Source organism: Rhinoraja longicauda, chromosome 18 (assembly GCF_053455715.1).
Source record: "Rhinoraja longicauda isolate Sanriku21f chromosome 18, sRhiLon1.1, whole genome shotgun sequence".
NCBI classification, from domain to species: domain Eukaryota; kingdom Metazoa; phylum Chordata; class Chondrichthyes; order Rajiformes; family Arhynchobatidae; genus Rhinoraja; species Rhinoraja longicauda.
The window spans coordinates 14,616,581-14,635,878 of NC_135970.1; the positions used below are offsets into that span (position 1 = coordinate 14,616,581).

General features: G+C 44.6%; 1 protein-coding gene across 1 annotated transcript in view; it reads left to right on the forward strand.

The window, feature by feature from the left end:
* The window catches only part of pidd1 (p53-induced death domain protein 1), a 57,729-nt gene that overhangs the window by 13,712 nt on the left and 24,719 nt on the right, over positions 1 to 19,298 (forward strand). The window contains exons 7-10 of the mRNA XM_078414758.1: positions 1,902 to 2,012; positions 6,871 to 7,053; positions 7,614 to 7,761; positions 13,488 to 13,623. Of these exons, the coding sequence (XP_078270884.1) occupies positions 1,902 to 2,012; positions 6,871 to 7,053; positions 7,614 to 7,761; positions 13,488 to 13,623 (578 nt within the window). The remainder of the gene's footprint in view (positions 1 to 1,901; positions 2,013 to 6,870; positions 7,054 to 7,613; positions 7,762 to 13,487; positions 13,624 to 19,298) is intronic.

Genomic DNA, 19,298 nt, shown 5'->3' on the forward strand with positions numbered 1-19,298 from the left:
CATCTAATTCACTTGATATTTTTCCTGGAACTGTGTGCAGTGAGCTGCTCAGTGCATTTTTACTAAGCAGGAATGATTCCAACGCTGAGTTAAGTTCAGTCTCGTTAGTTTAGTTTAGTTTATTGTCACATGTACCGAGCGAGGTACAGTGAAAAGCTTCTGTTGCGCGCTAACCAGCCAGCGGAAAGACAATACATGATTACGATCGAGCATATACATGATTACAATCAAGCATGATTACAACAGCATATAATCCTCCAACACTTTCGCCACCTCCAACGGGATCCCACTACTGGCCACATCTTCCCATCTCCACCCCTTTCTGCTTCCCGCAGAGACCGTTCCCTCCGCAACTCCCTGGTCAACTCGTTCCTTCCCACCCATCCCCAGGTACTTTCCCCTGCAACCGCAGGAGATGCAACACCTGTCCCTTTACCTCCCAAGGACCCCGACAGTCTTTTCAGGTTAGGCAGAGGTTCACTTGCATCTCCTCCAACCTCATCTACTGTATCTGCTGTTCCAGGTGTCAACTTCTGTACATCGGCAAGACCAAGCGCAGGCTCGGCGATCATTTAGCTGAACACCTCCGCCCAGTCTGCCTTAACCTACCTGATCTCCCGGTTGCTCAGCACTTTAACTCCCCTTCCCATTCCCAATCTGACCTTTCTGTCCTGGGCCTCCATTGTCAGAGTGAGGCCCAGCGCAAATTGGAGAAACAGCACCTCATATTTTGCTTGGGTAGTTTACACCCCAGCGGTATGAACATTGACTTCTCTAACTTCAAAAAGCCCTTGCTTTTCCTCCCTCTCTATCCCCTCCCCCTTCCCAGTTCTCCCACCTGTCTTACTGTCTCCGACTACATTCTATCTCCGTCCCGCCCACTCCCCTGACATGAAGAAGGGTCTCGACCCGAAACGTCACCCATTCCTTCTCTCCAGAGATGCTGCCTGTCCCGCTGAGTTACTCCAGCAATTTGTATCTACCTTTGATTTACACCAGAATTCTTTCCTACCCATTACAATCGAGCCATTTGCAGTGTACTGATACATGATAAGGGAATAACGTTTAGTGCATGGTAAAGTTCGATCAAAGTTCGTAAGTCCGATGGCCCCCGATGAGGTAGATAGTAGATCAGACTGCTCTCTGGTTGGGGCAGGATGGTTCAGTTACTTGGTAACAGCTGGGAAGAAACTGTCCCTGAATCTGGAGTTAATCATCCCCTTGAAATTACTAAATCTAATTTGTGTTCAGTAAGTGTAGCCTCAGATAAATATTGAAGTGAGGGATGGTTACAGATTGAAAGACGCTTATAAATTTGGTTTGTTTGATACGGTGTATTGTGTATGACTCGATTCTACAGATTGTGGAAGGAAGTTTCACTTCTTTCTGATCTGAGGCAGATGATATAAACTTTAAGCCTGATTTCTCCAAAATGTGTACTGTGGGAATAGTTAGTTGACTTTTGGGTTTTGTGGTAAGTTGAAAACCCTGGACCACAAAGAACACTCATTGAACCTAGAACAGCACCCCACTGGAATGGGCCCCCAATGTTTGTGCCAAACATGATTACTAGATTATGAAGAAGAAGAGTCTGAAGAAGGGTCTTGAACCGAAACGTTCCCTATTCCTTTTCTCCATAGATGGTGTCTAACCCGCTGAGTTACTCCAGTTTTTTGTGTCTATCTTCGGTTTTGCATAGATTGGACATATACATAACCTTAAAGGGTAGGTTAATTGCTCCTCACCTGATGTAAAGCGTGGAAGAAGACAAGGCTAACGCGGGCAAATAGGATTAGTGTAGATGGCAAAAAGGTTGGCTTGAACTAAAAGGGCGGCTTCTGAGCTGTATGACCAATGACTGTGACAGGGCACTATGACTTTGATAATTTCCCATTGCATAGGAAGTGATGATTTGGATGCCGTACATTACTCCTCGATCTGACCACCAAAGAGAAGTTGTGATGCGAACATTCAATGGGAGCTGGACCAACCTGGAGACCAAGATTTCCAAGGTACTTTCTTAACCTGGGATAATTAGTCAACCTCACAATTGCAAACATGGATTTAATACAGGCAGATCGGTTGACTGAGTTGTCCTTCAAATACGAAATGTTGCAGATTTACTCTTCAAGTGTCACTCTCCTCACTAGTTCCAAAATCTCTGTTAGAGAACATCTGGGAGCAAATTAAGACCATGCCAACCACGGCATTTGTGCAGCATTGTAGAACTCGTTCAAAGAGAAATGTGGAAATGATGGTTTATTCTCATTCATTTTTGTGAATTGGACATCGCTGGTATTGCCAGCACTTTTGACCCATTCCTAATTGCCCCATGAGAAGGAGTGGTGACCTGCCATCTTGCATTGCGGCACTCCTCGGTGCGGGTGATTGTGCAGTGCTGTTTATTGTATTGCACTGTTTATGATTGTCACATATACTGGTTTACAGTGAAAATGAATTCATTCAAGTCAAATCATGCAATACATGAGTTTTATCAAGTTATACACACGTACACACAGGTAATGCAAGGAGAAAAATACCAGAGTGCAGAATATAGTGTTATGGCATTATAGTGCGACAGTTACAGAGACAGTACAGATTTTTTATAGTTCAAGGTCCCGATGAGGTGGGTTGGAAGATCGGAACTACACGCTGGCTTCTGGGAAGGCCTTTCAGGAGTGTGATAACAGGGGGGAAAACAGTTTCTGAATCTGGTGATATATGACTTCAAGCTTTTGTATCTACTGCGTAATGAGAGGGGAGAAGAGAGAATGACCAGGATGAAAATGGTCCTTGATTAGGTTGGCTGCTTTCCTGAGGCAGCGTGAAATGTAGATAGAGTCGATGGGGATGGGAGGCTGGTTTGTTTGATGGACTGGGCTATATCCACAACTTGGTTGCCCAACCAAGACTTGATGCAGCCTGATGGGATGCCTTCTTTGGTGCATCTGTAGTGGTTGGTAAGAGTCGTTGGAGATGCTGTTGAATTTCCTTAGTCTGAGGAAGCAGAGGTGTTGCTGTTCGTTCTTGGCCATGGCATCAGTGTGGTTGGTCCAGGACAAGTTGTTGGCAGTTTATATGCGTAGGATCTTGAAGGTGTCAACCATGGAGAATCAAATTCAGCGACTTTGATGCTGACTAGGGTATGTACACCACATCACTTCTGATGTCAATAACTAGCTGCTTCATCCTGCTGATATTGAGGGAGAAGGTTGGTGTCTTGACACCATGTTACTAAGTTTTCTATCTCCTTCCTTGTTGGGGAGAGTGTTCCAGGATTTAGACTTGGTGATAGCGAAGGAACATAGAAACGTAGACAATAGGTGCAGGAGTAGGCCATTCGGCCCTTTGAGCCAGCACCACCACTTAATATGATCATGGCTGATCATCCAAAATCTGTACGCTGTTCTGGCTTTTTCCCCATTCCCTTGATCCCCTTAGCCCTAAGAGCTAAATCTAACTCTCTCTTGAAAACGGCGATATATTTCCAGGTCACGATGGTGTGTAACTGGGAGGGGAACATGCAGCTGGTTGTGTTGGCGTACACTTGCTGCCCTTGTCTCCTCTGGTGATAGAGGTTGTGGGTTTGGGAGGTGTTGTTGGAGGCCTGGCCAAGTAATTTTGCTTCATTTTGTTGACGGTGCACACTGCAGCCACTGCGAATGGGCGCTGGAGGGGAAGAATGGATGGGACGATGGATGGGTACCAACCCAGTGGGCTGCTTTGTCCTGGATGGTGCAGGTTTCTTGGGAGTTGTTCCCATTGCACACAGCTGCCACCTTCTGGCACTGCTGTGATAAGACATTCTCCACTAGGGGGCAGCCTGGACACACAGCGAGGGTCTGAAACACAAAGTGACCGGCTCTTCCCACCAGCAGGAGTTGCAGAACAAGTCAGAGCTTCTACAACAGCCGACTGATTGAACACGTCCCGTGCAAAATCCCGAGTGCAGGTCTCGTAAGGTCTTTGCTTGAGCGGCTTGATAACTTGTGAATCTGTGTGAGCAGACCAGATAGGAATGCTCAGAATGAACTTGCGGTGAATCCCCTCCCCTCGGCTAACACTGCACCCCTCAAATGTTTTTGTTGCCTATTGCTTACAATTGTTTGGGGGGAGGGGGGGGGGATTGGGATGGATTTTGGTGCATGTCTATCAGAGACTTGTCTGTCCTTACACTGTGAACAGGGTCCTTAATCTGCATCCAGGAGTAGTACATAGGCGATAAACAGCAAGATAAAACTGAGTAAAAAATTAGCAAAAAGTGTGTGGTGGCACTGTCCTGCTTTTGATTGGCGTTACAGATTGCCACGTGTGCAGCTATGGAAATGCATGATGAGATTTAGAGACTAATGCTGGAAGATTTACAAATACACATCATCGTGGATTGAATGCGGAAATAGTCTACAGTGTAATCTCAGGCATCCATGGGGAAATGGGGAGGTGAGATTGCTGGTTGCATGAGAATTGTTTGATAAAAATTACTTTTAGTTTCAGAGATACAGCATGGAAACTGGCCCTTTGGCCCATGTGTTAACGCTGACCATCGATCACCTGTTCACACTGGTTCTGTGTTATCCCTACACATCACGGGCAATTGACAGAAGCCAATTAACGCATGACTTTGGGATGTGGGAGGAGACCGAAACACTGAGGAAACACACGCAGTCACGGGGAGAATGTGCAAATCAACACAGACAGTGCCCATGGTCAGGATCGAACTGAGGCCTCTGGCGCTGTGAGGCAGCAGCTGTGCCACCGTGCCACTCTGAGTATTCTAGGTATAAACCTCTAAATAAATCACTTGGGTCAGGAGTGTTTAATTGTCATATGTACCAAAACAGAATATTGACATTTCTTACCGTATCAAATTACAATGTTTTACATTGCAATTCCATCTGTTATAGCTATGCAGTATTCATGCAAACACAAGGAAAAAGCTGGAGGTAATCAGCAGTTTGAGGTTCATGTGGCATTAGTTCCAAGTAGAGCAAAAAATATATCATGTACATGATTGTAGTCACCATCACAGGAGGTGCCAAATCTTAAAAGAATGTTGATGCTGGTCAGCAAACAACTGCACAGCCCTCTTTTGTAAATGCAATTAAATCAAAAATGTCTTCTCACACTCTAAACTAAACTAGATAGAGCAAATGGATGACACAGAGTGCAGAATATAATTCTCAACCATATGGTACATCAGTTCCATAGACAAAGTCCAAAATCCATAGTGGGGTAGGGTTGAATTGAAGAGTACTCTATTTTTTGAAGGACCATTCAGAAGCCTGATAACAGAGGGGAATAAACTGTTCCTGAGTCTGGTGGTGCGCACATTCAAGCTTCTCCACAAGAAGGCACAGCTTAAGATGAGATTTAAGAAGGACTTCAGGAGCAACCTTTTGTGTCTGGAACAAGCTGCCAGAGGAAGTTATAAAAGCTGGTACAATGACCAGCTGGTACAATGTCTTTCAGAAGACATTTGGATTGATACATGGAGAAGAAGGGTTTTGAGGAAATGCAGCCAAATGGGACTGACCCAGAATGCCAACTTGTTCAGCGTGGACAAGTTGGGCGGAAGGGCCGGTTTCTATTTTGTACAGCTCTCTGACTGGCAATTTGGTTTGAAAAAGTTTGTATTATGAATGCTATTTTGGGTCAATGTGATATTAGCTTCATTGATATTTTGCTCTACAGTGCAGTTCAAATCAGTTTGAACACTTTGGGAGATCTATTGTTTTAAAAATACACTTGGCTATCATTCAGAGGTACAGTAGCACTCAAATGGAATGTGTTACTTGGGTACTTCTGCTTCATCAGGTTCTGCTAGTCGTTGTACATCTGGGATGTACAGTATGTTGTTTGCTGTCAGTTAGTGATGCTCGTGAGCTATTTAATTTTCTATCATTTTGGTGATGGCAGAGAATTCTTTGAGAGTAGTCATGGTGATGGAGTTCCCATGGTTACAACAAAAATTCCCAAGTACACAAGCAAGAGCATGGTGGGTATTTATTTACTGTATGTGGAATTAGCTCCATTTTCCAATACAAGCAGATCATCCATAATCTTCCATTTTGCTCCAATGTTATTTTGGGTGCTGTAGGTAACGATACGTAAAGTGTAATCATTATCACTCCTAGTGGTCACAAACATTTGGAACTATTTTTCTTCTCCCAATTTCCAGTTAAATTAGCAAATAAATGATCTTATAGGTAATTGCAATAAAGACAGCACTAGAACCTACAACATTTAAGGACACAAAATGCAGGAGCAACTCTGTGGGTCAGGTAACATCTCTGGAGAACAGTTGGACAGTTGACATTTCGGGATCGGACCCTTCTTCAGAATGATCGTTTTGTGTAAACCAGCATCTGTAGTTCTGTTTCTACATTTTGCTCTACTGCATATCAGGCTGAAGAGAGGTCCATGTTCTCCAGAGAAGCTGCCTGGCCAGCTGAGATACTCCAGCAGTTTGCATCCCTTTGTGTAAACCAGCATCTGCAGCTCCTTGTTTCTACTTACAACATTGGATGAGCACTTCAATTGGGTAGGTATAGTGGACAAAGACCAAGTGTGGGGAAATGAGATTGGTGTCAATGGGATTGGTATAGATAGGTACTTGATGATCAGCATGGACACCGTGGGCCAAAGGGCCTTTTTCTACGTTTTAAGGCTCTGTAACTCGATGAGCCAGGCGCTAAATGTCCGCAGAACTACTGTTTTTATCTTTGAGGATTTCGTTTGTTGAGGATCTCACAAATGCAATTAACGTTCCACCACAGGAACAGTTCGTGGGTTCACATTTGCCAGAATATTTGGTTCCCTGTGACTTTTTTAACAGTGTGCTCTTTTCCTGAACAATCCTTTGCTCCGTAGTCGCGACATTCGGCCTGCTGCAGAGTGCTCCACTTCTCCTGGTTCATCGTCATCTCGCGGCTGAGGGAGAATAGCTGCACTGTCCCCATGGAGGGGACCCGGTTGTTCTCATCTGTGGATCCCAACATCAAGGTGACGTTTCCATCCGGTGCAGTGAACCACACACGCAGCGTGAAAATGCAGGTTTGTCAACGTATTTAATATGAACCGCTGGAAATAAAACCATGCTGATCCCCCCCCCCCCCATCCAGTAAAGAGCATGACTTCCTTTATAGAGTCATAGAATGATACAGCATGGAAACAGGCCCTTCGGCCCAACTTGCCCACTCCGGCCAACGTTGGGATAGTCCCAGCCTCAACTACCTCCTAAAGACAATAGACAATAGGTGCAGGAGTAGGCATTCGGCCCTTCGAGCCAGCACCGCCATTCAATGTGATCATGGCTGATCATTCTCAATCAGTACCCCGTTCCTGCCTTCTCCCCAAACCCCCTGGCAGCTTGTTCCATACACCCACCACCTTTTGTGTGAAAAAGTTACCCCCCAAATTCCTATTAAATCTTTTCTCCTTCACCTTGAACCAATGTCCTCTGGTCCTCCATTCCCCAACTCTGGGCAAGAGATTCTGCGCATCTACCCAATTTATTCCTCTCATGATTTTATACACCTCGATATGATCACTTTGTTCCAATTTTGTCTTTGTTTAGCCTGACGTGTCTAACATTGCCTTGAATTGAAACATAGGTGTTGCCCATTGCTGTGGAGGAGATACATGAGCTGACAGATGATCAGGATTCTCTCGCAAGCCCTTTGCTCTGCTTGTCTCAAAACTCAGCAGATAACTTTCTGAAACCAGTAAAGATTCAGCTTCCATTACCTTCCGGAGTCACAGGTCAGTATCTCAACACCTCACTTGAATGTTGGTTGACAATTTAGTTTCACCTCTGATGTCTCGATCCATGTCTAAGTTGTAACCCATCAAAGTGAATGCTGGAATAGAGGCAGCAGGGAGGCTGTGTACCACATCTTTAAAGGCAGAAGTGCTCTTGGAGAAGAGCAGCAGGTAAAGATCATAAGTGATAGGAGCAGAATTAGGCCATTCGGCCCATCAAGTCTACTCCACCATTCAATCATGCCTGATCTATCACTCTCTCCTAACCCCATTCTCCTGCCTTCTCCCCATAACCCCTGACACCAGTACTAATCAAGAATCTATCTATCTCTGCCTTAAATATATCCACTGACTATACCTCCACAGCCCTCTGTGGCAAAGAATTCCACAGATTCAACACCCTCTGACTAAAGAAATTCCTCCTCATTTCCTTCCTAAAAGAACATCCACCATAGAGCTGCAGCCTCACAGCACCAGAGACCTGGGTTCACTCCCATCCTCGGGTGCTGCCTGTTTGGAGTTTGCCCTTCTTACTTAAACCCTTCTTACATATTAAGGTAGTGTTAATCTGCGGGGATCGCAGGTCAGTGCGGACTCGGTGGGCCGAAGGGCCTGTTTCCACGCTGAATTTCTAAACTAAACTAAACTAATGTTGAACATGACCATGAGTTGCTCTGAATTGCATTTGTATAATTCATATTACTCTGCAGTGGTTGGTTGTATTGTGCCACATTCCCACCAAAACACTGCAATCTCTTTTAACATCATCATCGTTAGCCGCCAGTGGAGAGAGTCTAGGATCAAGGGTGTAGCCTCAGAATAAAAGGACGTACCTTTAGAAAGGAGATGAGGAGGAATTTATTTTGTCAGAGGGTGGTGAACCTGTGGAATTCATTGCCACAAACGGTGGTGAAGGCCAAGTTAATGGATATTTTTAAGGTGGAGATTGACAAATTCTTGATTAATACGAGTGTCAGAGGTTATGGGGAGAAGGCAGGTGGGTGGAGTTGAGAAGGAAAGGTAGATCAGCCACGATTGAATGCTGGAGTAGCCATGATGGGCTGAATGGCCTAATTCTGCTCCTTAAACATATGAACTTCAGACTGCTTTAGTTTAAAGATACAGCATGAAAACAGGCCCTTCAGCCCAGCAAATCCACACTGACCACCCGTTTGCCTAGTTCTACGTTCAATTTTAGTTTCCACTCCGTACACACCCAGGAATGAGTAGGTTAACAGATGATGAGTGTTTGACGGCACTGGGCCTGTATTCACTGGAGTTCAGAAGAATGAGGGGGGACCTCATTGGAAAGTACCGAATAATGCAAGACTTGGATAGAGTAGATGTGGAGAGGATGTTTCCACTAGTGGGAGAGTCTAGGACTAGAGGTCATAGCCTCCGAATTAAAATACGTTCTTTTAGGAAGATGAGGAGGAATTTCTTTAGTCAGAGGGTGGTGAATCTGTGGAATTCTTTGCCACAGAAGGCTGTGGAGGCAAAGTCAGTGGATTTATTTAAGGCAGAGAGAGATTCTTGATTAGTACAGGTGTCAGAGGTTATGGGGAGAAAGCAGGGGAATTGGGTTTAGAGGGAGAGATAGATCAGCCATGATTGAACAGTGGAGTGGACTTGATGGGCTAAATGGCCTAATTCTGCTCATATCTCTTATGAGGCAATTTTACTAACTGACCTACAAACCCGCACGTCTTTGGGGTGTGGTAGGAAACTGGAGCACCTGGTGGAAACCAATGTAGTCACAGAGAACGTACAAACTCCACACACAGACAGCAAACCTGGTCAGGATCAAATCCCATAACGCTGGCACAATGAGGCAGCAACTGCACTGTGCTGCCCCACTGTACCGTCCTTCTTGCTTAAACCCATCTTACACATTGCTTACAGGTCTTGCTATTGAATATAATCTGCTTTTGATCTGTTTGTTTGCATATTTGGCATTTCTTTCTTTGAAATTGTCATGAACCTTATATTTACCAGATCCTCTCCGATTTGACATTTGAATTTACCTTGAGGTTCTGCAACTATGCAAATGAGAAGGGGCAATGATTCAACAGCAATTTAGAGACCACTCTTTCCTCTACAGCCACTGCATTAAATATTATTCCTACTGTTCAAACTATTTCTCACTCAATACTAGATCTTATATTGAATGTAAGAAATTAACTGCAGATGCTGGTACAAATCTGCACGGTGGCGCAGCGGTAGAGTTGCTGCCTTACAGCGAATGCAGCGCCGGAGACTCAGGTTCAATCCTGACTACGGGCGCCATCTGTACGGAGATTGTACGTTCTCCCCGTGACCTGCGTGGGTTTTCTCCGAGATCTTCGGTTTCCTCCCACACTCCAAAGACGTACAGGTATGTAGGTTAATTGGCTGGGCAAATGCAAAAATTGTCCCTAGTGGGTGTAGGATAGTGTTAGTGTGCAGGGATCGCTGGGCGGCGCGGACCTGGTGGGCCGAAGGGCCTGTTTCTGCGCTGTATCTCTAAATCTAAAAATCAAAAAAAAATCTAAATCGAAGGTATTTATTTCACAAAATGCCGGAGTAACTCAGCAGGTCAGGCAGCATCTCAGGAGAGAAGGAATGGGTGACGTTTTTCAGGTCGAGACCCTTCTTCAGACTGGCCGATCTTATATTGAATGTCCATGATACCAGTTGGACCATTTTGCTCAGGATATTATTACATGCAAAATGGTTCTGTCATTGTGGAACAAAACTGGCAACCTAAATCCCCCCCCCCCCCCCCTGTTGCAAATCTGAATCCAACATGTTTGGTGATAAGGTTGATGTTAGATAAGTGTCTGAAGAAGGGCCCTGCCCCGAAAGGTCACCCACTCTTTTTCTCCAGAGATGCTGCCTGACCCGCTGAGTCATTCCGCACTTAGTGTCTATATTTATGACTATTATAACTGCCTGTCCGTTGTTAACAACCTAACTGGTTTACTCATGCTCTCTGGAAGGGAACCTGTCAACCCTGTTAATCTGTGTAGGAAGGAACGGCAGATGCTGGTTTAAACCGAAGATGGACAAAAAATGCTGGAGTAACTCAGCGGGACAGGCAGCACCTCTATAGAGAAGGAATGGATGACGGTTCGGGTCGAGACCCTTCTTCTGAAGAAGGATCTCGACCCGAAACGTCACTCATTTCTTCTCTCCAGAGATGCTGCTTGTCCCGCTGAGTTACTCCAGCATTTTATGTCTAATCTTGTCAATCTACTTTCAATGTAACTTCAGTGCTTCACTATCTGCTTTGCTTTTATTGATTGTCCATCAAACTATTTCCATTCCCAATACAAAATAGGCAATTGTATCAGAGTCAAATTTACAAAGTCAACTTGACCTCAGTCTCTGTCATGTAATATGTCTTCTAACATCTCGGTTTCATAACATCTTGGCGTACATTTATTTAAGGGATATCCTTCACATTTTGAGTGAGTATTCTTCCTTCTTTATTTCACTTCTGACTACTTAATTTGTTGAATTTAGTTTAGCAATCGAGGATGGAAACAGGTTCCTCGGTCCACCGAGACAACGCCAACCATTGATCGCCCGTTCACAGTGGTTCTTTGTTATCCTCTCCCTACACACTAGGGGCAATTTACCGCAACCAATTAACCTACCAACATGTCTTTGGGATGCGGGAGGTATTGATTAGTAAGGGCATTCAAAGTTATGGAGAGAAAGCAGGAGAATGGAGTTGAGAGGAAAATATAGATCAGCCACGATCGAATGGCTGAGCAGACCCAATGGGCCGATTGGCTTAATTCTGCTCCTATGTCTTATGATCTTACAGACATACCATATAACCATATAACCTGGAGGAAATCCACACAGTCGCAGGGAGAACGTGCAAACTCCAAACAAACTCCAAACAAACTCCAAACAAACAGCACCCGAGGTCAGGATTAAACCTGGGTCTCTGGTGCTATGAGGCAGCAGTTCTACTACTGTGCCATTGTGCTGCATCATGCTATTTGCAACCTTCTATTTAACCTGGATTATATCCATTTTGAATCTTTGCAACGAAGAATGTTCAGCATATTAAAGTGTTGTTAATTCATATGATTTCCGAATACCTAATCAAGTTACATGTTCTGTGATTGCTATTCTGCTGAGGCAAAACAAGTTTAAAATCTGCTTTAAGACACAAGGAACTGCAGATGCTGGAATCTTGAGTGAAACAGAAAGAGCTTAATGCATATCTGCTTTATTCAGATCACTTGCCATTACCAAATGAGACACTGAACTGCTTGGGAATTCTAAACTTAACTTGATTAATTTCAGTCTTCCAGTAACACAACTTTTCCCGTGATCTAATTTTGGACTAATCAATCTCCCTTCTAATGGATATCCAGTGGCACAGTGGTAGATTTGCTGCCTTACAGCATCAGTGACCTGGGTTCGATCCTGACATGGGGTGCTGTCTGTTAGGAGTTTGTGCATTCTCCCTATGACACCATGGGATTTCTCCGGGTGTTCTGGTTTCCTCCCCAAAGACATGCAGGTTTGTAGGTTAGTTGGCTTCTGTAAATTGTCCCTAGTGTGTAGGATAGAACTAATGTTAGGGGATCGCAAGTCGGTTCGGACTCGGTGGGCCAAAGGGCCTATTTCCAATCTAAACTAAACCCTCTTTGTCAAATCATAAGATCTCCAGAGAATGAAGTTGGGTTTGGGTGCACAAAACCCTGTCAGAACAGCCTGCTGCTGGGTGGCTGCTGCTGATATCAATAGGTAGCTCCCAATACAGTGAGAGCTATGTTCAAGGTTCACTATTACCTCAGAGTATAGGGGGCTACCCTGTGGCTTGGTATTCTATTCTAACAGTACTGTTTGTAGAGGCTGATGATGAAAATTAATGAAAGGTCATTTGTGTTACTGGTGTCGGTCATGTAAGAAACCTTTTCAGAAGTGCAATGGAAGTTTAAATATAATATTAATTTCCTCGTTCTTCCTTCTAATTATGATTTACCCCCCACCCACCCCCATTGAGAGGCACACATCATTCTCCAGCTAAGAGGACAGGTCTGCGATTCTGCAGGTTGTGAAGGGAGTGCAACGATGTAGTTAATTCCCCTTCCCATTCCCACACTGACCTTTCTGTCCTAGGTCATCTCTCCACTGTCAGAGTGAGGCTAAATGGAAATTGGAGGAACAGCACCTCATATTTTGCTTGGGCCTAGTGGTATGAATATTGATTTCTCTAACTTCAAGTAACCCCGGCATTCCCTCTCTCTCTATCTCTCCCCACCCAAGTCGCACCAGTTTCTCGCTTTCACCCAACAAACAGTTAACAATGGCCTGTTTCCTTTACTGTTACTTTTTTACATATCTTTCATTCATTGTTCTTTGTCTCTCTACATCATTGTCTATATCTCTCATTTACCTTTTCCCTGACGAGTCTGAAGAAGAGTCTCGACCCAAAATGTCACCCATTCCTTCTGTCCAGAGATGCTGCCTGTCCCGCTGAGTTACTCCAGCTTTTTGTATCCTTCTTCGGTTTAAACCAGCATCTGCAGTTCCTTCCTACACAGGATGTATTTTATGTTTGGCCTGCCTGAGTTCAAGACTTGTCCTTTTATACTACAATTAAAACCACTTTCTGAATCATTGTCTATGTATATTTTGTCATACATCTGGAAGTGCTAATAATTCTCGTATTTTTAAAGAAAAGGTGTTAAAAATATTTTAAAACAAAATCACTGTCCTAGGTTTGAATCTGGACCGATCCAAAGTTCATTTACTCCATGGAGATCCAGAGGTCGAGGACTGGATGGACATCACGAATCAGGTGGTGCTGGAATTCACTCACCTTTATGCTATTTTTGAAGTTAACCACTTCTCATGGTAAGATGTATAAGGAATGTTCATACGTTTAAGTGATAGAAACAGAATTAGGCCATTCGGCCCATCAAGTCTACTCTGCTATTCAATCATGGCTGCTCTAGCTTTCTCTCTCAACCCCATTCTCCTGCCTTCTCCCCATAAATCCTGTCACCCATACCAATCAAGACTCTGTCAATCTCTGCCTTAATATCCATTGACTTGGCCTCCATGGCCGTCTGTGGCGACAAATTCCACTATTTCACCACCCTCTGACTAAAGAAATTCCTCCTTGTATCCTTCCTAAAGGAAGGTCCTTTTATTCTGTGCCTATGACCTCTGGTGCTGATGCCACCGACATTTTTCATTGTTGTCTCTGCATCACTGGCAAGGCCAGGTGACGTCTCCTGTTGTATGTAGAGTCACAGAGTGCAGCACAGAAGCAGCCAGTTTTGGCCCACTGTCCATGCCATACTTCTTCAATTACCCCAGTTGTCATGGCAATGGTACTTTGACAGTGCATATGGAAGAAACATATATTTCCAAGCCTGATTGGAATGTGACTTCCAGGAATATTAGATGATGGAATTGACAGAAGCAGGCCCCACATTTCCTTACACCACCCAGCTTTATTTTAGACTTTAAGCTTTAGAGATACAGCTCGGAAACAGGCCCGTCGGCCCACTAGGTTTGCGCTGACCAGCGATCACCCCGTACACTAGCGCTATCCTACACACCAGGGACAAGTTACAATTTACAGAAGGCAATTAACCTACAAACCTGTACATCTTTGTAGTGTGGGAGGAAACCAGAGCACCCTGAGAAAAAACCCTGGTCACAGCGAGAACATACAAAGTCCGTACATTCGGCACCCGTAGTCAGGATCGAGCTCGGGTCTCTGATGCTGTGAGGCAGCAACTCTCCCGCTGCGCCACTGTGCTGCCCAGCTAACCAAAGAAAACGTAATCAATATAATCTCTTGGATTGTAATGCGTTAAAACTACCCCTGCCATAACCATCCAGCGTCTGTTGTCTTTGAAATGTGTACAGATGTTGATCGGAATTTCAGCACAACAGCCTGATGCATTTTACTCTGCATTAATGTTCAAAGTGAGTAATGCCCATGAACCGATGCTGAATATAAACTATTCACAAAACGAACTCTTTACATGGATGGAAGGTGATCTGTTTAAACCAAAAAATCACCAAAAAAAATCCATTGCTATTATGAATACGGCAAAGACAAGTGACTGGTTCTGAAATAACGCTCACACTGTTTAATGTACAAACTGGACCTTGACTTAAATTGGAGAGTTCGGCATTCTGTAGTCAAAACATTTTAAATAGCAATCTTAGGTGGGGCTGAGAAAATAAGCCGATTTGACTTACTTCCAGGAACTACGATGGTCATATGCTTGGCGTTTGCGATTTTCCTGCTGCACCCTGGATAAATAACATTCCATATTTTCTCATACTTTTATGGTTACCTCATACAATTGTCCGTATTTCAAAAGTAGTTTATTTTTCATTGAGCAAGGCTGGTAATGTTTGGTGTAGTTTAGCCACCCATGAACAAATGGGTGAGATTTGGTTGAAATTCTATGGGTTGGGTGTGCAATCCAGTTCTTGTGAACTTAAGTCCAGGTTCAACAGGCACGTTTGGATGCCTGCAAGTAGATCACTTACTAATAGGGAAGATTTAATTGTTGCAGGCAGATATTAACGCAAACCTTGCAAATTGATTTAATGTTAATTACAAATGAAATATGTGGAAATCCAGTTTCAGTGGGCACAGGATCGGAGATGAGATGGTTTTTATTATTTATGGGGTGCGGTTATTGCTGGCAAGCACAGCATTCCACACTCAGCACTCCCTGCATTTGCAAATCCACAGTGAACTGCCTTAATGGCCGTACTCTGTGAATATAGCCTCCAATCCCAAGAGTCAAGAGTGTTTTAGTGTCATACTAGACCAAGTGGACCCGTTGGGCCCAAACCTCTCCGGCATTGGTTCAGCACCCTCTCCTCCCCCCCCTCCCGTCTCCTCTCCCCCCCCCCTTCCCCCTCTCCCCCTCCCTCCCTTCCCTCCTCCTCCTCTTCTCCCCCTCTCCTCCTCCCCCTCCCTCCCTCTACCCCTCCCCCTTCCCCTCCCCTCCACTCCATCCCCCTCAACTTCCCCTTATCCTCCCTCCCCCACCCCTCCCTCCCTCCACCCCCTCCCTTCCTAGGAGATAGATTTAAACTTTAAAATGTGAATAACTTAAAATATATAACTCCGATTTCAATGAAACTTCTTCCATTAGCACCAAAGGGACGACGGTGAGTAAGGTGGGCCTAAAATTGTCGCGCCATCCTGGACCGTTTTGGCTGTAGTTCAGGAACAAACTAACAAACAAACGAGAGTTTTAGTATATAGATATCCCAAACAGAACAACAAAATTCTTACTTGCAACACCACAACAGAATATATAAGCACAGTACTCTGTAAACAATATGATAAATGGAAAAAAAGTTACATAAAAACAAATAATCAATAATAGAGCAAAAAGACAAAACCAATGCCCCCAAGTCTATGTAATTCAGAGCTTATTTGGAGGTTGTAGTGTTTAATAGCCTGATGGCTGTGTGGAAAAGCTGTTCCTGAACCTGGACCTTCCAGTTTTCCGGCTCCTATATCTTCTTCCCGATGACAGCGGTGAAATGAGTGCGTGGCTTCTGATGATGCTTTAGGACATGGGAGCAAACCGGAGCACCCGGAGAAAACCCACGCGGTCACAGGGAGAATGTACAAACACCGCACGGACAGCAACCGAGGTCAAGATTGAACACAGGTCTCTGGCTCTGAGGCAGCAACTCTATCGGTCTGCCACAGTGTCGTCCACTGTCAAGTAGATACTTAAACAAAGCGGTGTACAATCTCATATCTGAAATCTCATTTCCCTCTGGCAAATTGTCAACGGAGTCCTGACAGGAACCTCTTCTCAACTTTTGACGGGATTCAGTTTGGCCGGATCAGGGTGGTGTCCAAACTGGATGCATGTGACAGGAAGATGGTTGAATGCTGCAAAGATGAGATTGTAATGTCACTTGGTAACAGTTATCCGTGGCTGCCCAAAGGAAGATCTGCTTTCTGCAGGTCCTGGTGGTGGGTGGTCTGGCTGTGGAAGTGGCCACTCCTGAACTTTTCTTTTGCCTCTGGATCATTCCAGGGTCAGCTGTATAGAAGATCTTCGCTTATCAACTTTGTTTAATCTAAAAAAATTCCTTTCGCTAAATGCAGTTGGGACCATTGTCAACAAGGAACCACAATTCCTAAAAGTCATCACAGCCATAGTGTGGAATAGAAGTTGTATGGTATTCGAGTAGCAAGGTCTGACCTGGCTTTAAATATGTTTGAAAACACTTACAATAGACAATAGACAATAGGTGCAAGAGTAGGCCATTCAGCCCTTCGAGCCAGCACCGCCATTCAATGCGATCATGGCTGATCACTCTCAATCAGTACCCCGTTCCTGCCTTCTCCCCATTCCCCCTCACTCTGCTATCCTTAAGAGCTCTATCCAGCTCTCTCTTGAAAGCATCCAACGAACTGGCCTCCACTGCCTTCTGAGGCAGAGAATTCCACACCTTCACCACTCTCTGACTGAAAAAGTTCTTCCTCATCTCTGTTCTAAATGGCCTACCCCTTATTCTTAAACTGTGGCCCCTTGTTCTGGACTCCCCCAACATTGGGAACATGTTTCCTGCCTCTAATGTGTCCAATCCCCTAATTATCTTATATGTTTCAATAAGATCCCCCCTCATCCTTCTAAATTCCAATGTATACAAGCCTAATTGCTCCAGCCTTTCAACATACGACAGTCCCGCCATTCCGGGAATTAACCTAGTGAACCTACGCTGCACGCCCTCAATAGCAAGAATATCCTTCCTCAAATTTGGAGACCAAAACTGCACACAGTACTCTAGGTGCGGTCTCACCAGGGCCCGGTACAACTGTAGAAGGACCTCTTTGCTCCTATACTCAACTCCTCTTGTTATGAAGGCCACCATTCCATTGGCTTTCTTCACTGCCTGCTGTACCTGCATGCTTCCTTTCAGTGACTGATGCACTAGGACACCCAGATCTCGTTGAACATCCCCTCTTCCTAACTTGACACCATTCAGATAATTATCTGCCTTTCTATTCTTACTTCCAAAGTGAATAACCTCACACTTACCTCCAGATTCAGGAACAGTTTCTTCCCAGCTGTAATCAGGCAACTGAACGGTCCTCTCATCAGCTTGAATGCAGTCCTGACCTGTTATATCTTTGACGTCCCCTTTATCCTTTGTCTTTGCACTGTGGGTGGCTTGATTATGTTATCATATCATATCATATCATATCATATATATACAGCCGGAAACAGGCCTTTTCGGCCCACCAAGTCCGTGCCGCCCAGCGATCCCCGTACATTAACACTATCCTACACCCACTAGGGACAATTTTTACATTTACCCAGCCAATTAACCTACATACCTGTACGTCTTTGGAGTGTGGGAGGAAACCGAAGATCTCGGAGAAAACCCACGCAGGTCACGGGGAGAACGTACAAACTCCTTACAGTACAGCACCCGTAGTCAGGATCGAACCTGAGTCTCCGGCGCTGCATTCGCTGTAAAGCAGCAACTCTACCGCTGCGCTACCGTGCCGCCCATGTTTGTGCATGTTCGTTCGTTTGTGTACTGGATAGCACACAAACCAAAGCTTTTGTTTGTACATGCTATCCAGTCATCGGAAAGACTATACGTGATTACAAGTGTAAATAGTGCAAAGATAGTTAAGGTTTATAGGAATGGAGCAATTGTAACGAATGATTGTGGATCCACTTCTGGGACCAGCATGCAGAGAGTCGCCTGGCTTGGACGCCATCTTGTATACTGGAAAGTGGGCAACTGCTATGAGGCTAATCAATCCTTAAATGTGGCAAACGGCTGGTTAGTACTTGTTCGAGGATGTTAGTTGAGGATGATCTGACGTGATAACGAATCTGAAGAAGGGTCTCGACCCAAAACGTCACCCATTTCTTCTCTCCAGAGATGCTGCCAGTCCCGCTGAGTTACTCCAGCATTTTGTGTCTACCTTCGGTTTAAACCAGCATCTGCAGTTCCTTCATACACTGATAAAGAACCAGTTTGGCAAGTTAATTGTAGACACTAGGAACTGCAGATGCTCGTTTACAAAGAAGGACACAAAGTGCTGGAGTAATTAAGTTGGTCAGGCAGTATCTCTGGGGAACATGGATGGGTGGCATTTTAGGTCAGGGTACATTTTCAGATGACTTCTGAAGAAGGGTCCTGACCCGAAAGGTCAGCTGTCCATATTCTCCAGAGGTGCTGCTGGATCCGCTGAGTTATTCCTGTCCTTAGTGTCTTTTTTTGGCAAGGTAATTACCGATCCATTTTTATTCATCGTCTGATATCTGCTTGGATTCATTGTTCCTTTCTTTTACTGCATGCACAGATCTTCTGAATCTCCACTTTGTTCAATAAATCTCGTGACCATCTCCTCAGTCTGCAGCAGACACGACTTAATGATTGCAATCGGTGATCCTCTTTTAAAAAATAATATTTCACTTGCGCAATTGTATCCTGAGTTCTTGCCTCACAGTACACCTGCCCTCATAAATATACCAGCACAAATGCAACTTTCTGCTGCATAC